Consider the following 21,004-nt stretch of genomic DNA (forward strand, 5'->3'; position numbering starts at 1 on the left):
ACACGGGCTCAGGTAGTCTATTCCAGGCATATGGGGGCAGCGAGGTGAAAAGAACAAAGTCTGGAATTGGCAGGGGAGGAGAAGGGTTCAGATGAAACGGAGTTCTCAGGGATGACAGACAAGAGAGGCGAGATACAGAAGGGCTGCAGAATGAACACACTTGTACGTTAGTTAATAGGAGTTTGAACTGTAGGCGAAGGTGGATAGGAAGCCAGTGAAGTAATTTGAGGACAGAGGTAATGTGAGTGTAGCAAGGTTGGCAGAAGAGTTTTGCATAGATTGCAGGGGAAGAGGCGGTTCAGTGGGGGACCTGTTAGAAGTAAATTGCAGAGTCTAAGGGCTCCTTTTACTAAGCCGCGTTAGGGCATTAACTTGCGGAATAGCACGCGCTAAATTGCCCCGTGCGCTAGACGCTAACGCCAGCATTGAGCTGGCATTAGTTCTAGCTGCGTTGCGCGGGTTTAGCGTGCGCTAAAATGCTGCGTGCGCTAAAAACGCTAAAGCAGCTTAGTAAAAGGAGCCCTAAACTTGAGGTTACAAGGCTGTGGACAAAGGTCTAGGTAGCGTGTTCAGAGATGAAGGGGTGAATGCATCACAAGCATACATAGATAATATTAAAAAAATAAACAAAAATAACATTTTCTTACATTAATAAAATGGAAACATAATACTAAAACCAGTTACCATCATATACTCTTATTTACAAAAAATATAATACAGTACCAGTAAGAGCCGTAGGACATTAATATTGTATCAATTTGAGCCATGATCAGAATTCTGCTGGCATTATTATACTGCCATTATGAAGCAAAGCTATGTTTCAACATTACCTCCTCTTTTCCTTCTGCATTTCACCTTCTTGGCTCCTGTGAAATGATCCTTCATCCAAGTCCCACATTAAATCTTGCTGCTGCTCTCTCACGACCTCTGTTTTCTTTTCTTTTGCTTGACCAACTCTTGAGCTTGACTCTGCCACCTGCTGGCAACAGCCAGGAAGACAATTACAGTATTAAAACATTAGATCATATAGACACGTTTAGAAAATCTTTTACAACCATTTAATGCTCCCTCACATTTACTAGGCTTCAAAACAAATCACTATAATCCTTAAAACAAAAATAACCCTCCCAACACATACACATCCCCTGCATGTTAAATAATTATGGACTCCTTTTACAAAGGCACTTTAGGCTTTTTTAATCGTCGGCTGCGGCAGTATTAGCTCCGACGCTCATAAGTGTTGGAGCTCATACCGCTATGGCCGGAAATAAAAAAGCCTAAAGCGGCTATGTAAAACGAGGGAGGGTATGTTAAGATGCAATTAAAAAAAAAAACTATATTGGTTAGGTATTATGGGAATGAAACTGAAACACTTTCAGCTGACATTACAATAAAATGCATATTTTGGCCATCTTTAGTAAATAAGTTGCAAGTTTGCAAGTTAGTATGCTGAACTGAATATATACTATCATGTGCTGCTATCAGCCACCAAACTATTAATTTATATTATACACACACATATTTGCATCTGAAAAGCACCAGCTGATGAAAAAACATTGCTTCCAGTCCACAAAATAAGTGTTCGTGATGCCGGGATTTATTGAGTTAATGTGTGTGTGTGTGTGTGTGTGTATGTATATATATATATATATATATATATAAAAGCTGGTGCTTTTCAGATTTTTCAGATGCAAATATGTGTGTGTATAATGTAAATTAATAGTTTGGTGGCTGATAGCAGCACATGATAGTATATATTCAGTTCAGCATAATAACTTGCAAACTTGCAACTTATTTACTAAAGATGGCCAAAATATGCATTTTATTGTAATGTCAGCTGAGAGTGTTTCAGTTTCATTCCCATAATACCTAACCAATATGTGTGTGTGTATATATATATGTATATATATATACACACACATACACATTAACTCAATAAATACTGTATGTACAGTCTCCAAAATCAACATTGGCTTGAAAAGTACGGCCCCAACACGGGCCTTGTTTCAACTGAACCGTATTCTCCAGGGGTCCTAAGGTATAAGGTTAAAATCGGTAATTGTGGATAATAATAAAGGACACTGAAGAACTGTTTAAAAACTTTCCAATGAAACAAACCGCCCTAGCAGTTCAAACAGTTATTCAGTGCTTTTATCATTATCCACATTTGCTGATTTTAGCCTGAATAGCAGCTCTGACCATGGCAGCAATGTCTAGGCAGTGGCGGGTTAGAGCCCTTGCAGTCCTGGAAGTTAGGAGGGCTCTGGTGAGATTCAGCACCAATGCCTGCATACCTATCTGGGCAAGTTGGCTGCAGAAACAATAGTCCTAATGGTGCCCAGTATGTGGGTAGAGCACTGAAACTTCCAAGGGCTGCCACAGACAAAAAAGCACAGTTACTTACCGTAACAGGTGTTATCCAGGGACAGCAGGCAGATATTCTTAACGTATGGGTGACGTCACCGACGGAGCCCCGGTACGGACCTTTTTAACTAGAAAGTTCTAGTTGGCCGCACCGCGCATGCGCGAGTGCCTTCCCGCCCGACGGAGGAGTGCGTGGTCTCCAGTTAGGATAAGCCAGCTAAGAAGCCAACCCGGGGAGGTGGGTGGGTCGTAAGAATATCTGCCTGCTGTCCCTGGATAACACCTGTTACGGTAAGTAACTGTGCTTTATCCCAGGACAAGCAGGCAGCATATTCTTAACGTATGGGTGACCTCTAAGCTAACAGAGAGGGAGGAGGGATGGTTGGCCATTAGGAAAATAAATTTTGTAACACAGATTGACCAAAGTGTCCATCCCGTCTGGAGAAGGCATCCAGACAGTAGTGAGTAGTGAATGTGTGAACTGAAGACCAAGTGGCCGCCTTGCAGATTTCCTCAATAGGAGTGGAACGGAGGAAAGCCACAGAAGCAGCCATAGCTCTGACCCTGTGGGCCGTGACAGGTCCTTCCAGTGACAGGCCGGCCCGAGCATAACAGAACGTAATACAGGCAGCAAGCCAATTGGACAGCGTTCGTTTAGATACAGGGTGACCCAGACGATTAGGATCGAAGGTCAGAAAAAGTTGAGGAGAGGAGCGGTGAGCCCTGGTACGGTCAAGGTAGTACGCCAGGGCACGCTTACAATCCAGCGTGTGAAGAGCCTGTTCCCCAGGATGAGAATGGGGTTTAGGGAAGAAAACAGGCAGCACGATGGACTGGTTGAGGTGAAAGGCTGAAACCACCTTAGGAAGGAATTTAGGATGGGTACGCAGAACCACCTTGTCATGGTGAAAAACAGTGAACGGTGGATCGGCGACCAGTGCATGTAGCTCACTAACCCTCCTGGCAGAGGTGATGGCAATGAGGAAAAGCACCTTCCATGTGAGAAGTTTGAGCGAGGTAGTAGCCAGAGGCTCAAAAGGAGGTTTCATGAGGGCTGACAAAACCACATTGAGGTCCCAGACGACTGGGGGAGGCTGAAGAGGTGGTTTGATATTGAAGAGGCCTCTCATGAACCGGGAAACCAGAGGATGAGCCGTGAGGGGTTTTCCAAGGATAGGCTCATGAAACGCAGTGATGGCACTGAGGTGGACTCTGATTGAGGTCGACTTGAGGCCAGCGTCGGAGAGAGAGAGCAAATAGTCCAGTACAGTTTCCACCGCCAGAGAGGTGGGATTGTGATGATGAAGAAGACACCAAGCGGAGAACCGGGTCCACTTCTGATGGTAACATTGGAGTGTGGAGGGTTTCCTGGAGGCATCCAAAATGCGACGGACTGGCTGAGACAGGTTTTCTGGAGAGGTCAGCCCGAGAGAAACCAAGCTGTCAGGTGGAGCGAAGACAGATTGGGATGCAGTAGAGACTGATGTTGCTGTGTAAGAAGAGTAGGAAACACAGGTAGAGGAATGGGATCCCTGGAACTGAGCTGAAGCAGGAGGGAGAACCAATGTTGTCTGGGCCACCGAGGGGCGATGAGAATCATGGTGGCCCTGTCCTTGCGGAGCTTGAACAGGGTCCGCAACATCAGAGGAAGTGGAGGGAAGGCATAGAGGAACCGATCCGTCCAGTCGAGTAGGAATGCATCCGGTGCCAGACGATGAGGAGAGTAGAGTCTGGAGCAGAACTGGGGCAGCTGATGGTTGTGAGGAGCTGCAAAGAGGTCCACCTGTGGAGTGCCCCATCGAGCAAAGATGGAGTGGAGAGTGGGAGGATCCAGGGTCCACTCGTGAGGTTGAAGGATGCGGCTGAGCTGGTCGGCCAGGGAGTTCTGTTCGCCCTGGATATAGACTGCTTTGAGAAAAAGATTGTGGGCTGTGGCCCAGGTCCAAATTCGGAGGGCCTCCTGACAAAGGAGACGAGATCCGGTGCCGCCTTGCTTGTTGATGTAGTACATGGCGACTTGGTTGTCCGTGCACAGGAGAAGAACCTGAGGATAGAGAAGGTGCTGGAAGGCCTTGAGAGCAAAGAACATGGCTCTGAGCTCCAGGAAATTGATGTGATGTTGACGCTCCTGAGGGGTCCAAAGTCCCTGGGTGCGCAGATCCCCAATGTGAGCCCCCCATGCATAGGGGGAGGCGTCCGTGGTGATGATCATGGAATGAGGAGGTGGATGCAAAAGGAGGCCCCTGGAAAGATTTGCAGAGTTCAACCACCATTGAAGAGATTGCTGAAGAGATGATGTCACAGAGATGGGATGAGAAAGAGGGTCCCTGGTCTGTGACCATTGGTTGGCGAGGGTCCATTGCGGTATCCTGAGGTGGAGTCGCGCCAGAGGAACCACATGGACTGTGGAGGCCATGTGACCCAGAAGAATCATCATCTGGCGAGCTGGGATGGATGGTCGCAGGAGCACCTGCCGACAAAGGTGAAGCAGTGTCTTGTGCCGATCGGCTGGAAGGAACGCTCTCATGGAGTTGGTATCGAGAAGTGCCCCGATGAACTGAAGGCGTTGTGTGGGAAGCAGATGCGACTTGGGATAATTGATCTCGAACCCCAAGAGATGGAGGAGAGAGATGGTGTGGTGAGTTGAATGTAGCACAAGAGGAGATGTTGCTGCTGTCACCAACCAGTCGTCTAAGTAGGGGAACACTTGTAGGTTGTGGGACCTGAGACAGGCCGCTACCACAATCAGGCACTTGGTGAACACCCTGGGTGATGATGCGAGACCAAAGGGTAGCACTTTGTACTGATAGTGGAGATTCAGTATCTGGAATCGGAGGTAGCGACGTGAAGCCTGATGTATTGGAATGTGAGTGTAGGCCTCCTTGAGGTCCAGGGAACATAGCCAGTCGTGTTGAGACAGAAGAGGATAAAGCGTGGCAAGGGAGAGCATCCTGAACTTTTCCTTGACCAAACACTTGTTGAGGTTCCTGAGGTCGAGGATAGGGCGAAGATCCCCCGTTTTCTTGGGTACCAGGAAGTAGCGGGAGTAAAATCCCTGACCTCTTTGGTCTGGTGGAACTTCTTCGATGGCATTGAGAAGGAGGAGGGATTGGACCTCCCTGAGGAGGAGTGGAGTTTGGGAGGAGTGAGAAGCAGACTCTACGGGAGGATGATCTGCAGGAAGAGTCTGGAACCTTAGTGAGTATCCGTGACGGATGATGTTTAGAACCCACAGGTCTGAAGTGATGGCCTCCCAGCGTGGTAGGAAGATGGTGAGGCGGCCTCCTATAGGTTGAGGCAGAGGCAGCGAGGGTTGGAGACTGGCTATGCCCTGGAGAAAGGAGTCAAAAGGGCTGGGGAGGCTTGGTTTGAGGGAGAGGCTTAGCTGTCTGATGAGATTGTGAGCGAGCCTGGGAGTGTTGTTGTTGCTGTTGGCGAGGCCGACGAGATTGCTGTTGAGGCGGGTTAAGTGGCCTAGCAGAGAAACGACGCTGATAAGAAGACTGGGGTCTGTATGGGCGGGACGGCGGAGTCTTCTTTTTAGGCTTAATGAGGGTGTCCCATCTTGTCTCATGAGCCGAAAGTTTTTGGGTGGTGGTATCTAGAGACTCCCCAAAAAGTTCATCACCAAGACAGGGTGCGTTGGCAAGGCGGTCTTGGTGGTTCACATCCAGATCAGATACCCTCAGCCAGGCCAGGCGTCGCATGGCAATTGCCAGAGCAGAGGCTCGAGAAGAGAGCTCGAAGGAGTCATAGATAGAGCGCACCATGAACTTCCTAAGCTGAAGGAGAGTGGAAATTTGTTGCTGAAACAACGGAACCTTGCGTTCAGGAATGTACTTCTGCAGAGCTGAGAGTTGTTGTACCAGATGTTTCATGTAAAAGGAGAAATGAAAAGAGTAGTTGTTGGCTCTGCTAGCCAGCATGGCATTCTGGTACAGGCGTTTTCCAAATTTATCCATTGTCTTACCTTCTCTGCCAGGAGGGGTGGAGGCATAGACACTGGAACCATGAGATTTTTTGAGAGTGGACTCTACCAGTAGGCTCTCATGTGGCAACTGGGGTTTATCGAATCCCGGGATAGGGATAACCCGGTATAAACTGTCCAGTTTCTTAGGGGCACCTGGCACAGTAAGGGGGTTCTCTAAGTTCTTATAAAATGTCTCCCGTAGAATATCATGAACGGGGAGTTTGAGAAATTCCTTGGGAGGTTGATCGAAGTCCAAGGCTTCTAAAAAGGCCTGGGACTTCTTGGAGTCGGACTCAAGTGGGATGGAAAGAGCCCCAGACATCTCCCTAAGGAATTTTGTAAATGAGGACTGCTCTGGTTTGGCGGTGGATTCAGCCATAGAGGGTTCCTCATCAGTGGAAGAGGCATCCTCCTCGGTACCGAGAGGGGATTGCTCCCATAGGTCAGGGTCTCTGACAGCCGGTTCCGCATGACGGGTCTTAGACAGGGATTTACCAGATCTCATGGATACGGTGCCGGGGGATGAAGACCGGTGCCGATCTCCATCCCTGGAGGAGTGGTGCCGATCCCGGTCCCGAGACGATCGGTGTCGATCCTGGGGTCGGGATGGGTCCTCAGCCGCGCAGGTTTGGAGCGTAGACTGTGCCGATAAGACCGGCATCGAAGTATTCATCGGTACCGAGGGGGTGGCCACTGGCGTAGTGGTGCGGGGCTCGGGCCGGACCGGTACCGGAAGGAGCGGTGCCAGCAGGGTTGGAAGCAGTTCCTTAAGTTGGTGCTGGAGCTGTTCGTGTAATTTAGTTTGGAGGATGGCCGAGATACGGTCCTCCAATGGGGGCACCGGTACCGTTTTACTTTTCTTCGGTACCATCGGTGCTGCTCTACGCTCCGGTGATGAGGAGGCCGATGAAGAGGCACTCACCGATATCGGAGCGGAGCGCTTTCGGGACTTGCGGGACACCGGAAGGACTGGTGTCACTGCTGTAGCTGGAGGGCGCTCGAGGGAAGTGGGAGGCTTCTTAGCCGGCTTACCTGGCGCCATCGACCCCGTAGAAAGGTCAGGAGGTGTTGATGTTGACGGTGCCGATTTCGGCGGTGCCGTTGACGCCGGGGTCGGGTCCATAGCGGAAGCGGTGCCGAAGAGGAGATTCTGCTGTATTTGTCTGTTTTTAAGGGTGCGTTTTTTAAGAGTCGCGCAGCGGGTGCAGGTGTCAGCCCGATGTTCCGGACCCAAGCACTGTAGGCACCAATTGTGCGGGTCCGAAAGGGAAATCGGGCGTGCACACCGCTGGCACTTCTTAAAACCCGGCTGAGGGGGCATGAAGGGAAATACGGCCTCAGCGAAATCAAAGCCGGAGGCTTGTATGATGGCAACAGGCCCCGCCGGGGCCTGCTGAAAAATAAAGGAAAAAAGAAAGTTTTTTTTTTTTTTTTTTTTTGGATTAGAAAGAAAACAACAAACCCGAAGGAAAAAAAGAGATATAATTAGAAATAACGCGAGCGGGAAGGCAAAAAAAAAAAAGGAGTTTTCAACAGCCGTTGAAACCACATGCGTCTTCTTCGCTCCGCGGAAACGAAAAAGCTGGAGACCACGCACTCCTCCGTCGGGCGGGAAGGCACTCGCGCATGCGCGGTGCGGCCAACTAGAACTTTCTAGTTAAAAAGGTCCGTACCGGGGCTCCGTCGGTGACGTCACCCATACGTTAAGAATATGCTGCCTGCTTGTCCTGGGATAATATTCAATGCTGGTGCCTGAACATGGCCTGGCACTAAATATCTAGGTTTAATTTAGCTGGTAGAAGTTAAGCCATGATTCTATAAATGGCACCTAAGTCATAGGCACTCTTAGGCACCGTTTATAGAATCACACCTAGCATTTCCTTTCTTTTCTTCCTTTCCCTCCCTCTCTTCCACATGGTCTGGCATCTCTCTTTCCTCTCCTATCCCTTTCCTGGTCTTCCTTCTCCCTTCCTGTCCCCAACCAGGTGCAGCATTTCTCTCCCCCTCCCCTTCTTCCCTCTCTCTCTTTGTCACCCCCCAGTCAGCAGCGCAGCTTTCAGAACTCCTGCTCTTGCTGGTGTTGGATCTTCCTCTCTACTGGGTCCCACCTTCTTCCTGTTTCTGCAAAGGCAGGACCTGGTTGAGCACCAGCAGAGTAGCAAATTCTGAATGCTGCTGCCGGAAGAAGTTCCCGGAGTCGGACCATGTTGCTGGCCCTTGCTCAGAGCACACTCTTATGAGCTGTACCCAGGGCAGACCACCCCCACCCCCCTTGGTATATCACTGGTACCAGCCTAATATTGACCTATTTAGAAGCGAACTGGGAACATCTCTAAATGTCATTGTAAAACCAGTGACTGAAAGGAAAGGTACATGCTGCTATCTCCTGCAGCTGCAAAGTGCTTTATAAAGGAGGTCTGCAAATAGTCCAGTATTTGCTCTACTTACCATCTGACTTTCCTTCAATTCTTGTTCAGGCTCCTGCTTGGGTAATGGCCTCTCGAGTGACTGAAAATTCCTGTTCATCTGGGCTTCCAAAGAAGAAGAGCTGGAGGCAGGAAGATCAGCAAAGCTTGAGGTTGTGGTGAATGGAACCACAGTGTCTTCTATTATCTTCCGCTCCTAGATAAAGAAGATCCAGGTATATTACATTACATTACATTACTGACTTCTATTCTGCCTGTACCTTGCAGTTCTAAGCGGATTACATCAGAAGATAACTGGACATTTCCAGGCAAGAAAGTTACAATTAAGATAACTAGACATTTCCAGGAAAAAAAGTTACAATTAAGGAGCTGGTTACATTATACAATTAAGGAGCTGGTTTCATAATAAAGTTTTGAGAAGAGGGTACAAGATAGGTAGAAAAATTAGGAAAACGTCAGATGAAGCAGGAAGATTACGAGGTAGTTAAAGAGTGGAAGCTGGTTACATTGTTGAGTCTTAGGTGGATAATACAGGTAGAGAGGGTTGGGGGGGGGAATTGCAAGGGGGGAGGGGAAGGGGTGGTCACTTTGGTAGGTTAAAAAAAAACACACTTCAAAGTGAGAACTGGGAGTGTGGACAAAGAGATACCATAAACAGCATGGCAGCATTTCCTTTAAAAATCAAACAGACAGATATGGTGCATTTCTTATTATTACAGTACAGTAACCTCTCTCAGTCTGAACATGTTTCAAGTTTAAGCTTCAAGTTTATTTAAAAATTGATATACCATCCATCAAACTGTCGGAGTGGTTTACAATTATAGCGTATCAATGGGGGAGGGGGAAAAAGGCATAAATTATTAGGAAATTAAATAAATAAAAATTCAAGAAGAGAGGGAAGAAAGAAATAGGGAAGAAGGGAGAACTCCATTATCTGATAGAAAAGGGTGAGGGGAAAAAAAGGGATGTGAGAGGAGGAAGTCTTTCATAGGCTGTCACCAAAGAGGATTGATGAGAATAGCAATGAGTGAGGGAATGCGTACACATCAAGGAGAAACTCATTAAAAAAAAAAAGGAGAGAGTATTATGTTGAATGTATCAGAAAACAAAAACGTTTTCAGGAAAGATTTGAACTTATCAATAGAAAATTCCACCCAGAGGTGAATCAGAAGAGCATTCCAAAGTTTTGGAGAAACTGAAAAATTGGTTGTTCTTGTGGCGTCATAGAAAATTTGCCTAAGTGAGGGATGAGTTGAGATGAGTGTAGAGTTCTGGAAGTTGCATATGGAATTAGAAAACGATCTAGGAAGACAGGAGAACAGAACAGATGGATTTTAAATGTCAGTGTCTGAATTCAAGAGGGTTTGGGATAGGCACGTGGGATCTCTCAGAGAGAGAAAGAGATAATGGTTACTGTGGATGGGCAGACTAGATGGGCCATTTGGCCTTTATCTGCCATCATATTTCTATGAGCTCCTTTTACAAAGCCGCGCTAGGGCATTAACACGCGGAATAGCGCGCGCTAGATTGCCGCACGCGGTAGCCATTACTGCCTCATTTTGAGCAGGAGGTAGATTTCTGGCTAGCGCACGCTAATCCGGTGTGTGCAATAAAACCGCTAGTGCGGCTTTGTAAAAGGACCCCTAGGTTTCTAGTAAAAGAATTTTATAAATTATTCTATAATTGACCGGAAGCCAATGTGCTGATTTCAGAAGAGGTGCTACATGATCAAATTTTTGTTTGCCAATAATCAGTTTAATAGCTGTATTTTCAATTGTAAATGATGAATATCTTTTTGTCGGATTCCAGAGTAAAGAGTATTACAGTACCTCCTCATAGTATTTACGTTCCTCCTCTTCCACTTCCTTCTGTGCCTTCTCCCATTCTTCTTTCAGTTTTTCCTGCTCTTTCTGGTATCTCTCCTGTCAGAGAATTTAAGTGAAATCAGCTAGGTAGGATGCTGCACTTTAGAAGCCCTATCTTTCACCAAAACTTAGAAAAATATAACTGTAGCAAGGCAAGATGGAACTCACTTATATGAAACTGTGATTTAAGACAGACTTCATGTATATGATTGTAATGGAAAGATTAACATGTTTTGGAAGAAATCTACATCCAGATTATACCAATGTAGGAAACCTTTCTGTGATAGGGCAGAAGATGCTGGGATTTAGCCCAGAAACTCCAAACTTTACTTTCACTTTAAATCTCTTTGGATATGGAATTACTTTTAACTTCATTGATGGTAATTTAATTTCAAATATTTATAGACTGCAAGATTATCAAAAACAAATTAATTACACTAATGCATAAAAATAGCAAAACATCTAAACCCAAATCCCCAATACAAATAAATGAAACAGAATATCGCATATACAGAGACTGTGGAAATAACCAAGTTTTAAGTGACTTTCAAAAACTTACACAGCTTATAATATATTTAAGTCATCCTGGCATCTCATTTCAAAATGTTAGGGCAATTGTAGAAAAAGCCCCTAGCTCTTCATCTTAACAGAAGACATCTCTTTTAATGAGGGAATGTGTGAGAATGCTGCTTGACGATCTCAAAATCCTAATTGATTCATTCCATTTCAAATACAATGGTCCATTCCCTCTCAGTGCTTTAAAAGTCAAAATCAGTATTTAAAATTACATAGCAAAATTAATTGTAATCTACCCATTGTACTGACTGATATGATGAGCACATTTTTCTAATACAATTAACACAGACTTATCATTACACTACTAGATGTACACAGTGTTGTACAATAAACATTCAAAAGATAGTCCCTGCCTGCTCTGTAGAGCTTATAATCTAATCTTGCTTATATGTGAAAAACAACACAATGTATGATAGTGACTGCGTGGTGAGAAATAAACCTCTTTCTTACTGTTGGGGATGGTTTTGCAAGCATATAATTGCCATGTGGAAAATGTGTCACAACAATGAACCAAAATTAATTGATCTATAGCAAAAATACAAATAATAGCAATTGAATCTCCCTAAAAAGAAGCAATATACTCTGCAGGATGAATTATGTAGGCAACAAAATATATAAAGAACTGAACCAAATTCTGCCTGAAACTAGACATACAGAAGCCAACATTTAAATTATTAAATCAGAATGTGCAAATATTAGAACTCAAGAAGTGCCAAACTAACTAAAAATTTGAAATTGCCTCAAATGTAAACTTCCATAAAATATATGATAAAGATCGGCATTAAAAATCAGTTTCTATGCCCCAGGGAATGGACATAGAAACTGATTTTATTTGAGATAGTGATGCAGTCAGATAAAATAAGAATCAGATCACAAATTACATATAAATAATATTAATTGAAACTTACTCAAGCACAATCTTGAGTTTAAGTGGGAGAGCGCCAGCACTCCCTCCCCCTCTCCCCCACCCCCCAGGCCTAGCAGCAGCAGCTAAAACAAGAAGTTACATCAGGAAAGACTCCATCAATGGAAAGGCCCTAGAGCAGGCCTGTGAGAATCATCGGCAGTGACTATGAGGCTCTGTAAGGTATGGATAGAGCAGCAAGAAAGGAGGAAGACAGAGATGCTAGACCAACAGTAAATCCCAGGGTTTTTTGTTTGTTTGTTATTTTACTACAGAAGCAAGGATTTTTACCAGGCTTGTGGTAAATCCCACATCAGCAGTAAATGCCCTCAATTATTTTTTTTTACTGTAGATTTACTGCAGGTACCCACCCACAGGTCTCTCTATGATTCTCTGGGCTTTAAAAAAAAAATTAGTGAATACCACACTGGTCTAAGTTGTGTGGGGAGGCAATAATCTCAAGGCTTTTGCTGGAATGATATTCTGAAACACTACAGGTACCATTACTAGTGAAGCCCCCAAAATAAACAGGCAGATATTTAAAAGGACTTACCCAGTTAGCAGGATGTGCTTACCAAATAAACTCTTGGTAAATTCAATATTCAGCAGCATCATCCAAATCATGCTGCTGAGTATTTTCTTGGACCATGAAGGCACTATCCAGATATTGCCAGGGAGGTCTGTGGAAGGAGCAGGGGAGGTGTCAACCCTTATTCAGACAGTGGCAATTTTCAGCACCACTAATCGGATAAGTATCCACATAATTTAGGACAGAAAAAGGGCTGAATATCATTACGGTTATGCAGATAACTGCATCACTAACTTCAAACTCCAGACATTCAGTGGGAGTCACTATCCTGATGCTTCTATTAAATACTTTGATTTTTTTTTTTTTTTGAACTCATGCCAGTTGGTGTTAAAAAGAAACCACTAACAGCCTTGGGCTCAATAACACCCCCAAAGTACAATACAAAACCAGGGAAATGCAAAAAGATAAAAAACCTCAAGAAGTGTATGCTCTCAGGCATCAATGTATGCTGTCACTGCGCCTATTTGAAGAAAAAGGGCCATGGTGGCAGATAACATTTAGAGGTATGGCCAGTAGGAAAAAGGAGGTATTGATGCCTCTGTATAAGACTCTGGTGAGACCTCATTTAGAATATTGTGTACAATTCTGGAGGCCGCACCTTTAAAAAGATATAAAAAGGATAGAGTCGATCCAGAGGAAGGCCACGGCATATGGGGACAGACTTAAGATCTGAAAGGCAGGAGAGGGAAGATATGATAGAGACGTTTAAATACCTACGTAATATAAATGTGCATGAGTTGAGTTTCTTTCATTTGAAAGAAAACTCTGCAATGAGAGAGCATAGGATGAAGTTAAGAGGTGATAGGCTCCGGAATAATCTGAGGAAATACTTTTTTACGGAAAGGGTGGTAGATGCGTGGAACAGTCTCCTGGAAGAGATGGTAGACACAGATAATGTGTCTGAATTCACAAGGCCCTGGGATAGGCACGTGGGTTCTCTCAGAGAGAGAAAGAGATAATGGTTATTGTGGATGGGCAGACTGGATGGGCCATTTGGCCTTTATCTGCCGTCATGTTTCTGTGTCCTCCCAGAAAGCTCAGAACAGGTTACAAGCTAACATGCATAATCTTGGGTAACATGGAGGAACATAGCATCAACAAGGAGGGAGGGAGAGGCGCAGTTACGGTCTTCAGATAATTCAAGCTTAGAAGTTCCATCATTAGCAGTTGTGAGGCTTACGGGGAACCGTAGGTCTATGCTCTCTGTCCAGGGCCCGGTGCTGTGGAATGCCTTACATCTGTCTTTGCGCCAATCTAACATGCTCTGCTTAGAAAAGGGGTGAAAACTGTTTTGTTTGAGTGCTTCTTTGGTGTGAGCCATGTGACAGTTTGAGTTAGGCCAATTCTTTTTCATGCTGTTTTTGTTTTGCTGTTTTGTACTTGATGTTTTATTTAGCACTAGTGTTTAATCCCATTACACTAACGGGTGCTAGGATAGATGTGTGTCTTTCTTTCTCTCTCTCTCCTTGGCTACTTTCTGTCTGTCTCTCTCTTTCCTCAGCTGTCCACCACCACCCCTTGCCTACTGCCCCTGTCCAGCAGCAGCCCTTCTCCCTTCGTTTTACCTCCCCCTGTCCAACAGCACCTCTTCCTTGCTCCCCCTGTCCAGCAGTAGGCCTCCCTTCCTGTTACCTCCCCCCCCCGTCCAGCAGCACCTCTTCCCTGCTCCCCCTGTCCAGCAGCACCCCTTACCTGCTCCCCCTGTCCAGCATCTGGCTTCCTGGTCCGTTCGTGCCTGCCCTCTTCAAAGCAGCCTGCAGGCTGCTTTATACGTTGGTAGCACATTCCCTCTGATGCAATCCCATGCGTCAGAGGGAACGTGCTACCGAGGTGCAGAGCAGCCTGCGAGGTTTGCTACAGCAAACCTCAGCAGGCTGCTTTAAAGAGGAGCAGTGGCGGCGGCAGCAGCGGTTGGTGAGTAAGGGCGGGAGGAGGGAGTCGCCGGCGTGTTCCCTGCCTCTGTGTTCGAAAATGGAATTCGGCACAGACCCAGAGACCACGATTAGGGTTTTATTATAGAGGATGTTTTTGTATGTGATGTTTGTTCCCCGTTTAGAAAAAAAAATATCTAACAGGGAACAGAACAAAACGGGGATAACAGCTGGTGGTCATACATAGGGGTGAGCCAGGCCACGTGCTAATGCTATCCATGTGTATGTGTTAGATGCCATTGACTCATGCTTGAGTCCTATCTATTTGATGATCATCATCGTTTTCGTAGCAAAATACAGAAGTAGATTACCAAGCCTTTCTTCTGCACAGTATAAATTCGATGTTGTCACCGTTGTCGCATCCAACGCGATAAATGTGTACTGTTAGTAAAAGAGGCCCCAAGTCCCAAAGTTAGTCCTTAATTTAGGTCCTTAGATTCTGAAGCAGGTTCTTGTGTTACTTCTTTACTCAGACTCTTCTTATGAGAACCCAGGAAGGGCTCGTCACTACTTTCCTTTCCAGAACAAACTCCTATTAGTGGATTCTGTAATGATATTCACATTTTATAGTTCAAGGCTCAGGGCTTGAGTTAAATACAGCCAAAACATCTTAGAAAGAATCTATCTTCCAAAAGCCTAGCCAGCTTAGGGGTGCCTCTCTCCCTGACTGGATTATCTAGTTGGACATCATGAAGTGTGGCCCTCTCCTTCATGCTTTCTGGATAGGCCTTTTATATTTTCCTCCAAATGTAATGGAGGAGACACCCCTGCTTCTTGATAGACAGGTTGGCCCAAACTCCACTACCATACCCTCTCTAGGGGACTCCAGAATATTCTGCTATCTGCTTGCATTGAAAGCTTGAGTCCAGAATATTTCTCATGCTGAACAAAGAGAGAAAACCAAGTGTCCTGCTACACAAAATACGGGAGACCATAGCTATCAAAATGGTATATTTTGTAATCTTAAAGTTACAAAAAAATATATTTTATAATAAGTGTAGATTTATATTTTTTTTATTTTCCCTTTATGCATGAAGTAAAATATAAATTACTGCCACCATATGAAGCACAAACATATATCTCACTTTACAATAAAGGATGGCAACTTGGACTTCCATTCCTTTAAGAGTGCTAAGAATTTAGGCATGCTTCATATGAAATGAAATACTTATTATTATCAGTAACACTATTCACATACAACTTAGGGGGAGATGTTCAGTTATCAGCAGTCAGAGGGGGTTTTTTGGATGTTGGTGTCATTATGCTTGCATATTCTTTCAATTCCAACTCCAACCCACTTTCTAAGCACCAATATCTGTCTTATCATTTCCTCTGTAATTCCCTCATCTGAGCACTGTGTATAGATGCACCTTCTTGTCCAGTTTGTCGGTCTTGACTAGATTGTAAGCTCTTTTGAGAATACACTTCCCCCTCCGTATTTGCAAATTCCGTATCTATGGATTCAGTTATTCGCGATTTCTAAGTCTTACCTGGTGGTCTAGCGGGTTTTCAGGCAGGAGCGATCTTCCCACACTCCTGCTCCGTGCAGATCGCTCACAGGAAATGGCTCAAGAGACTACAGGAGCTCAAGGCAGCCATTTCCTGTGAGCGATCTGCATGAGGCAGGAGCATGGGAAGATCGCTCCTGCCTGAAAACCCGCTAGACCACCAGGTAAGGCTTAAGAGGGGGCTTACAGGGCTAAAAATAGTCATGGAAAGCTGGGGATAAGGGCAGAACCAGCCTGAATATTATTCGCGGTTTTTCCATATTCGTGGGCCGGCTCTGCCCCTAACCCCCACAAATATGGAGGGGGAAGTGTAGACTGTTTCTTCTGTGTTTTAATGTCCAGGCACCAGCACTGACTATCCAGGCATATGTGGCTGGTTAAAACTTATGTGATTAAGTGCAAATATTCAGTACTTAATTGCATAAGCTCTGGACCACCCATAAAATAGTGAGTTTCAGCTTTAGCACTAACTGGACATATTCAGTGGAATTATCCAGCTACGTGCCACTGAATATGCCCGATTAGCCACTGCCAAACAATTTAAACAGCCTGGAGTCATTTCTGGCCATTTAAATCACTTTCAATATCAACCCCTTAATAATTAAAAAAAGGCATACTCTACCTGAAGCATCCGTTCCTGCTCCTGCTGCCATCTCTCCTGGCGTTTACGCTCTTCTTCTGGGTCCCATGACCACAAGTTACAACGTCTTGATGCATTTTCAGGAGGTATTAGGACCTGATGATACATATGAAAGAAACAAATACATAACTGACAGGCTAGCCATGTACAGACTACAGATTCACAGTCAAATGAAATGAAGGTATTTACGATATTACACAGTCTCTGAAATTTGAGGGTCTACAGTAGTTGGCCAAGTTGTCTGTGTATGTCTACAGTGCTGCAGTAGCACCATAGAAATAAGGATTATAGATCCCAGCTTCCAGCAACTTCAGCTGTTTCCTATCTCATAGAGCTCAATGCCATTTGTTCTGATGGTTTTAATTTTTCCCCTTTAACATACTGAGTACCACAGATGCTGAGTTTATTTAGCAAGGTAGAAAGTTAACTAGGTTGCAGCCTCCATGCTCAAGTTATTATATTATTTCATTATTAAATCCATAGTCTATAGAGTTGAACTATGAGTCTTAATGCAATCTCCAGCAAACTAAAAATAAAATACATTTTATTCCCTTGGGGAATGAGCATTTCCCATCATTGGAAGATGGGCAGATCCAAGATGGCAACTTTGTGAATAGTAGTACCGGCATATGCTTTTACCTCTGTGAAACAGTCTTACCTTTGTCGTAGCTCTACTTGTTGGACAGTGGGAAAAAGATAGGGGAAAGTGAGGGAACCTCCCCCGACTTCCGCTTCAACCTCCTTGGTTGAAGCAGAGTTTACTTCAGGGAGTGTGGGCATCTGCAGCCCTCTCTCTTACCCTAGCCTGCCACAGAAGAATCAGGCAGTAGTATAGATTGGGCTTCTCTCAGCCCTGTTAAACAAGTGGCACTGCCCCCAGCTGGGAGGCAGAGAGAATGTAGGGCACAATGATATAATGGCTACATGAGTGACAGAGCAGTTTGCTGCTCTAATTGGGGAAGTCTCTGTCCCTGGAAGTACCAAGAGCCTGAAGGAGGATCAAAGAGACTGGCTGAGACAAGAATTCTTACCAAGGAAACAGTAAGTGATCTTATTAAGGCTCAGAGCCCTGCTTCTCAATTTCCAACTGAGGCTGCTGTACAGAGACTGGCTGTTGTGACATTGGGGTCATTAACTCTTCACTACAGAAAGTGATAAATTATCATACTAAGGATATAACTGTGTTGTCTGAAGCAGTCTTGTTACAGGCTCACACTATGGACCATTACTCTGTTGAGTTGGATGCATTTAAGTCTAAGATCCAGACTTTTGTAGAGTTATGAAGTAGCCTTAGGTAAATGTGAGAATTATACCTAACGGAGGTTAGAGTATTTGGAAAATCAAGTTAGGAGGCACAATTTGAGACTCAAACTTTCCAAGGTCTCCACTAGTTTCTTTGATATATATGGCTATATAATATTTAGGGGAGACACTGAAGATTCCAGTGGACTCAATGCCACCCATAACAAGATCCCAATATATATTTGGTCTGGGAGATATAATAGCCCTGATAATAAGGGCATGGAAGGCATGAATTTAACATCTTTTCTGGAATCTTTTTATCGGATATTGTTACCCAGGGAGACCCACGGCAGCCTGCTAGGATCGCTACAGCATCAGCAATCCTCTGCAGGCTGCCGTAATTAGTTGAAGGTGAGATCGGGAGGCCAGGGGGGAAGTCAGAGGACACTAGAAAGAAGGGGGGAACATGCAGGCCTTGGTGGGGGTGTGTGTGCCCTGGGTAGAAGCACACGGAGGGAGGAAAGGGGGTCCAAAGAGACATGTATATGCTGGACTGAGGGTGGGGGAGAGAGGAAGAAACAATGGGTCTAAAACAGAGGAGAGGGAGAGAGATAGTGAACAATGGGATGGAAGGAGGGAAGGAACAGATAAGGAGAGAAGTTGGACACAAGGGATGGTGTGGAGGGGAGGATAGAGATACTGGATAGGAGGGTAGTTGGGAAGAGAAAGGGAGAGAGGTGGTGGGAAAGGAGGGAGAGATGCAGGATGAAAGGATAGTTGAGAAAAAGAGGGATGGTGGATCAGGGGATGGTGTGGTTCCATTGCTGCAGCTGCGGGGATGGAAATGAAAAAAGGAAGGATACCATACCTCCGGGGGAGGGAAGGAAAAAGGAAGGGGAGGACAGAGATGGAAGATGGATGGTTAGAGCCAGCGTGGGGTTGGAGAGATTGTAACCTTATACTTCTACTAAGACTTAGTATCTTAATAAAAAATTTGGCCCATGACTTAGCCTGTTTTAGATTTTGGCCCTTATGTGATTAACCACAGCTCTGGCTCCCCGCACCACTAGACCACCAGGGCAGTACTGGATGCCCACGGTGGGTCCAGGAAGGGGGGCAGACTGGTTGTCTGGCTAAAGAGACGCAAGACAGGACACCAGGGAATGGAGGAGGGATCACTTCAGCCCCGATACTGGTACTTGAATATAAACCATTGGTTTATATTCCAATCAATCTTTTTTCCTCCTTTTTTGGGGGGAAAAAGGTTACCTCAGTTTATATTTGGAACAGTTTATATTTGAGTATATATGGTAAACAAAAAAGGATGTCCTACATTAACTGGCTAGCTATCACAGAATACCACTAAATATTAGTGATACCCAGGTAACTCCCAGCAACCATCTTATGCTTAGACATTCAGAGCCTGATTCTATAAATGGCCTCTAAATCGGTTGATGTCTAGGAAAATGGCACCTACTGCTGTTATTCAAAGTGAGGCGCCATTTGTAAAATCACACAAAGTGGTGCCTAACTCGAGTTAGGCACTGGTAGGCATCAAAGACTTAAATCCCAGCATATTAGGCCAGGGTTTTCTTGGCCTAAAATACCAGCACCTAACTGAATCCACACCAAAACTCTGCCTCTAACGACGCCTACATTTCAGGCACCTACCAAAAAATTAATTTTTTTAAATTGCTTTTTAATGGTACTGTTCAATTAACAATGCCAACTGAACCAATTAAAAAACGAAGGAATAGGTTTCTACTGCAGGCCAGGCGAGGTAAATCCCCCGATTCTCCTAAAAATTCTAAGAGTGTCGAACATTTAATTCATCAACCCGTGGTAGAAACTTTTATCACTGTTTAGTAAAATCCAGTAAAAGATAGGCACCCTGATCTAGGTGCCTAACAGCAAATGCTTTTTATAGAATCAAGGCCTCAGTGTCTGTACCTAAATAGAGGTTGGCACTGAATATCTGGGTCTAAGTAGCAGGCGACAGCCAGCATTTAAATAAATGCTGACTGTCGCTGACTGAATATTATCCCTAGTCTTAAAATGAGGTTTGTCTATTATCAAAATCTGCAACAAAAGCTGAAAATTTATTTTCAATTTGTCATAATCAGGCATCTTGTTACAAAGATGTGGCATAAAGCTTGTGTGCTTCAAAAGCTTTGCGCAAATAAACCACTTTGGTTTGGGTAAATCACATGGAATGACTAAATCCAATGAAAATTAAATTAAGCAATGCAGGTGTGATACTTACAGACTTCTCCTCGCTGCTATTGGAATCCACTGTATGAAAGTAAAAAAGATAAATTACTATGCTGAATGGTTGTAGTCCATAATCAGAACACCAACATCATTGGTTTCTTAATTAAAAACTAATTTCATGTCTGCTAATTATACTGTAATGACTCCACAAGCAAATCATCATCAGATTAGAAAAATAAATTGTACCCTCCACCAAGAGATGCCAAAGAAAGCATGATTATAATAATTAATAGGATTTTCTAATCTAGCCACTAAAAGCTATCACATCAGGATGGCAGGGGACTGTTTGGCAGATTTTTATGCACTTCTATTGCACTATAGTTTAAGTAGGCGTCGGAGTTTCTGGCAGCAGGATGTGGTGTGACACAACTTGTTAAAAAATGAGCAATCCTTCTGGTGGAATCTCTTTCTAAATGAACAAGATAGCCAGCAAAAGCAGTCAAGTCGCTACAGGCTCAGATTCTAATGGCACTGGTTGCCAATGGAAGCAAGAGTACTTTTCAAATTTGCTTGTATTTGCTATATGATGTTATTTGGATTAGCTCTGCTATATCTCCTCTCTCATTTTGAATGGTATTGTTCAACTAGGTCTACTCGGCGTACTGGTTTATTTACTTTTCCTAATCCCAAAAATTGCCGTTATAAAAAAATATTTTGATCAATCTTTGGCTTATCAAGCAGGTAAAGTTCAAGTATGGTTAGATGACCTGATTCAACA

The 21,004-nt window shown here is 44.5% G+C and overlaps 1 protein-coding gene across 9 annotated transcripts in view; it reads right to left on the minus strand.

Annotated features, from left to right (window-relative positions):
* LIMCH1 (LIM and calponin homology domains 1) overlaps positions 1-21,004 on the minus strand; it is a 627,082-nt gene that overhangs the window by 68,587 nt on the left and 537,491 nt on the right. For 8 of the 9 annotated variants that reach the window (XM_033946571.1, XM_033946527.1, XM_033946545.1 and 5 more), the window contains 5 exons: positions 20,279-20,307; positions 16,756-16,869; positions 10,590-10,682; positions 8,783-8,956; positions 831-979 (listed from right to left, as the gene is read on the minus strand). In XM_033946571.1, coding sequence (XP_033802462.1) covers positions 831-979; positions 8,783-8,956; positions 10,590-10,682; positions 16,756-16,869; positions 20,279-20,307 — 559 coding nt within the window. The remainder of the gene's footprint in view (positions 1-830; positions 980-8,782; positions 8,957-10,589; positions 10,683-16,755; positions 16,870-20,278; positions 20,308-21,004) is intronic. The other variant, XM_033946536.1, reaches the window with a different exon arrangement.

The sequence above is a fragment of the Geotrypetes seraphini genome, chromosome 1 (genome assembly GCF_902459505.1).
Source record: "Geotrypetes seraphini chromosome 1, aGeoSer1.1, whole genome shotgun sequence".
In the NCBI taxonomy this organism is placed as follows: domain Eukaryota; kingdom Metazoa; phylum Chordata; class Amphibia; order Gymnophiona; family Dermophiidae; genus Geotrypetes; species Geotrypetes seraphini.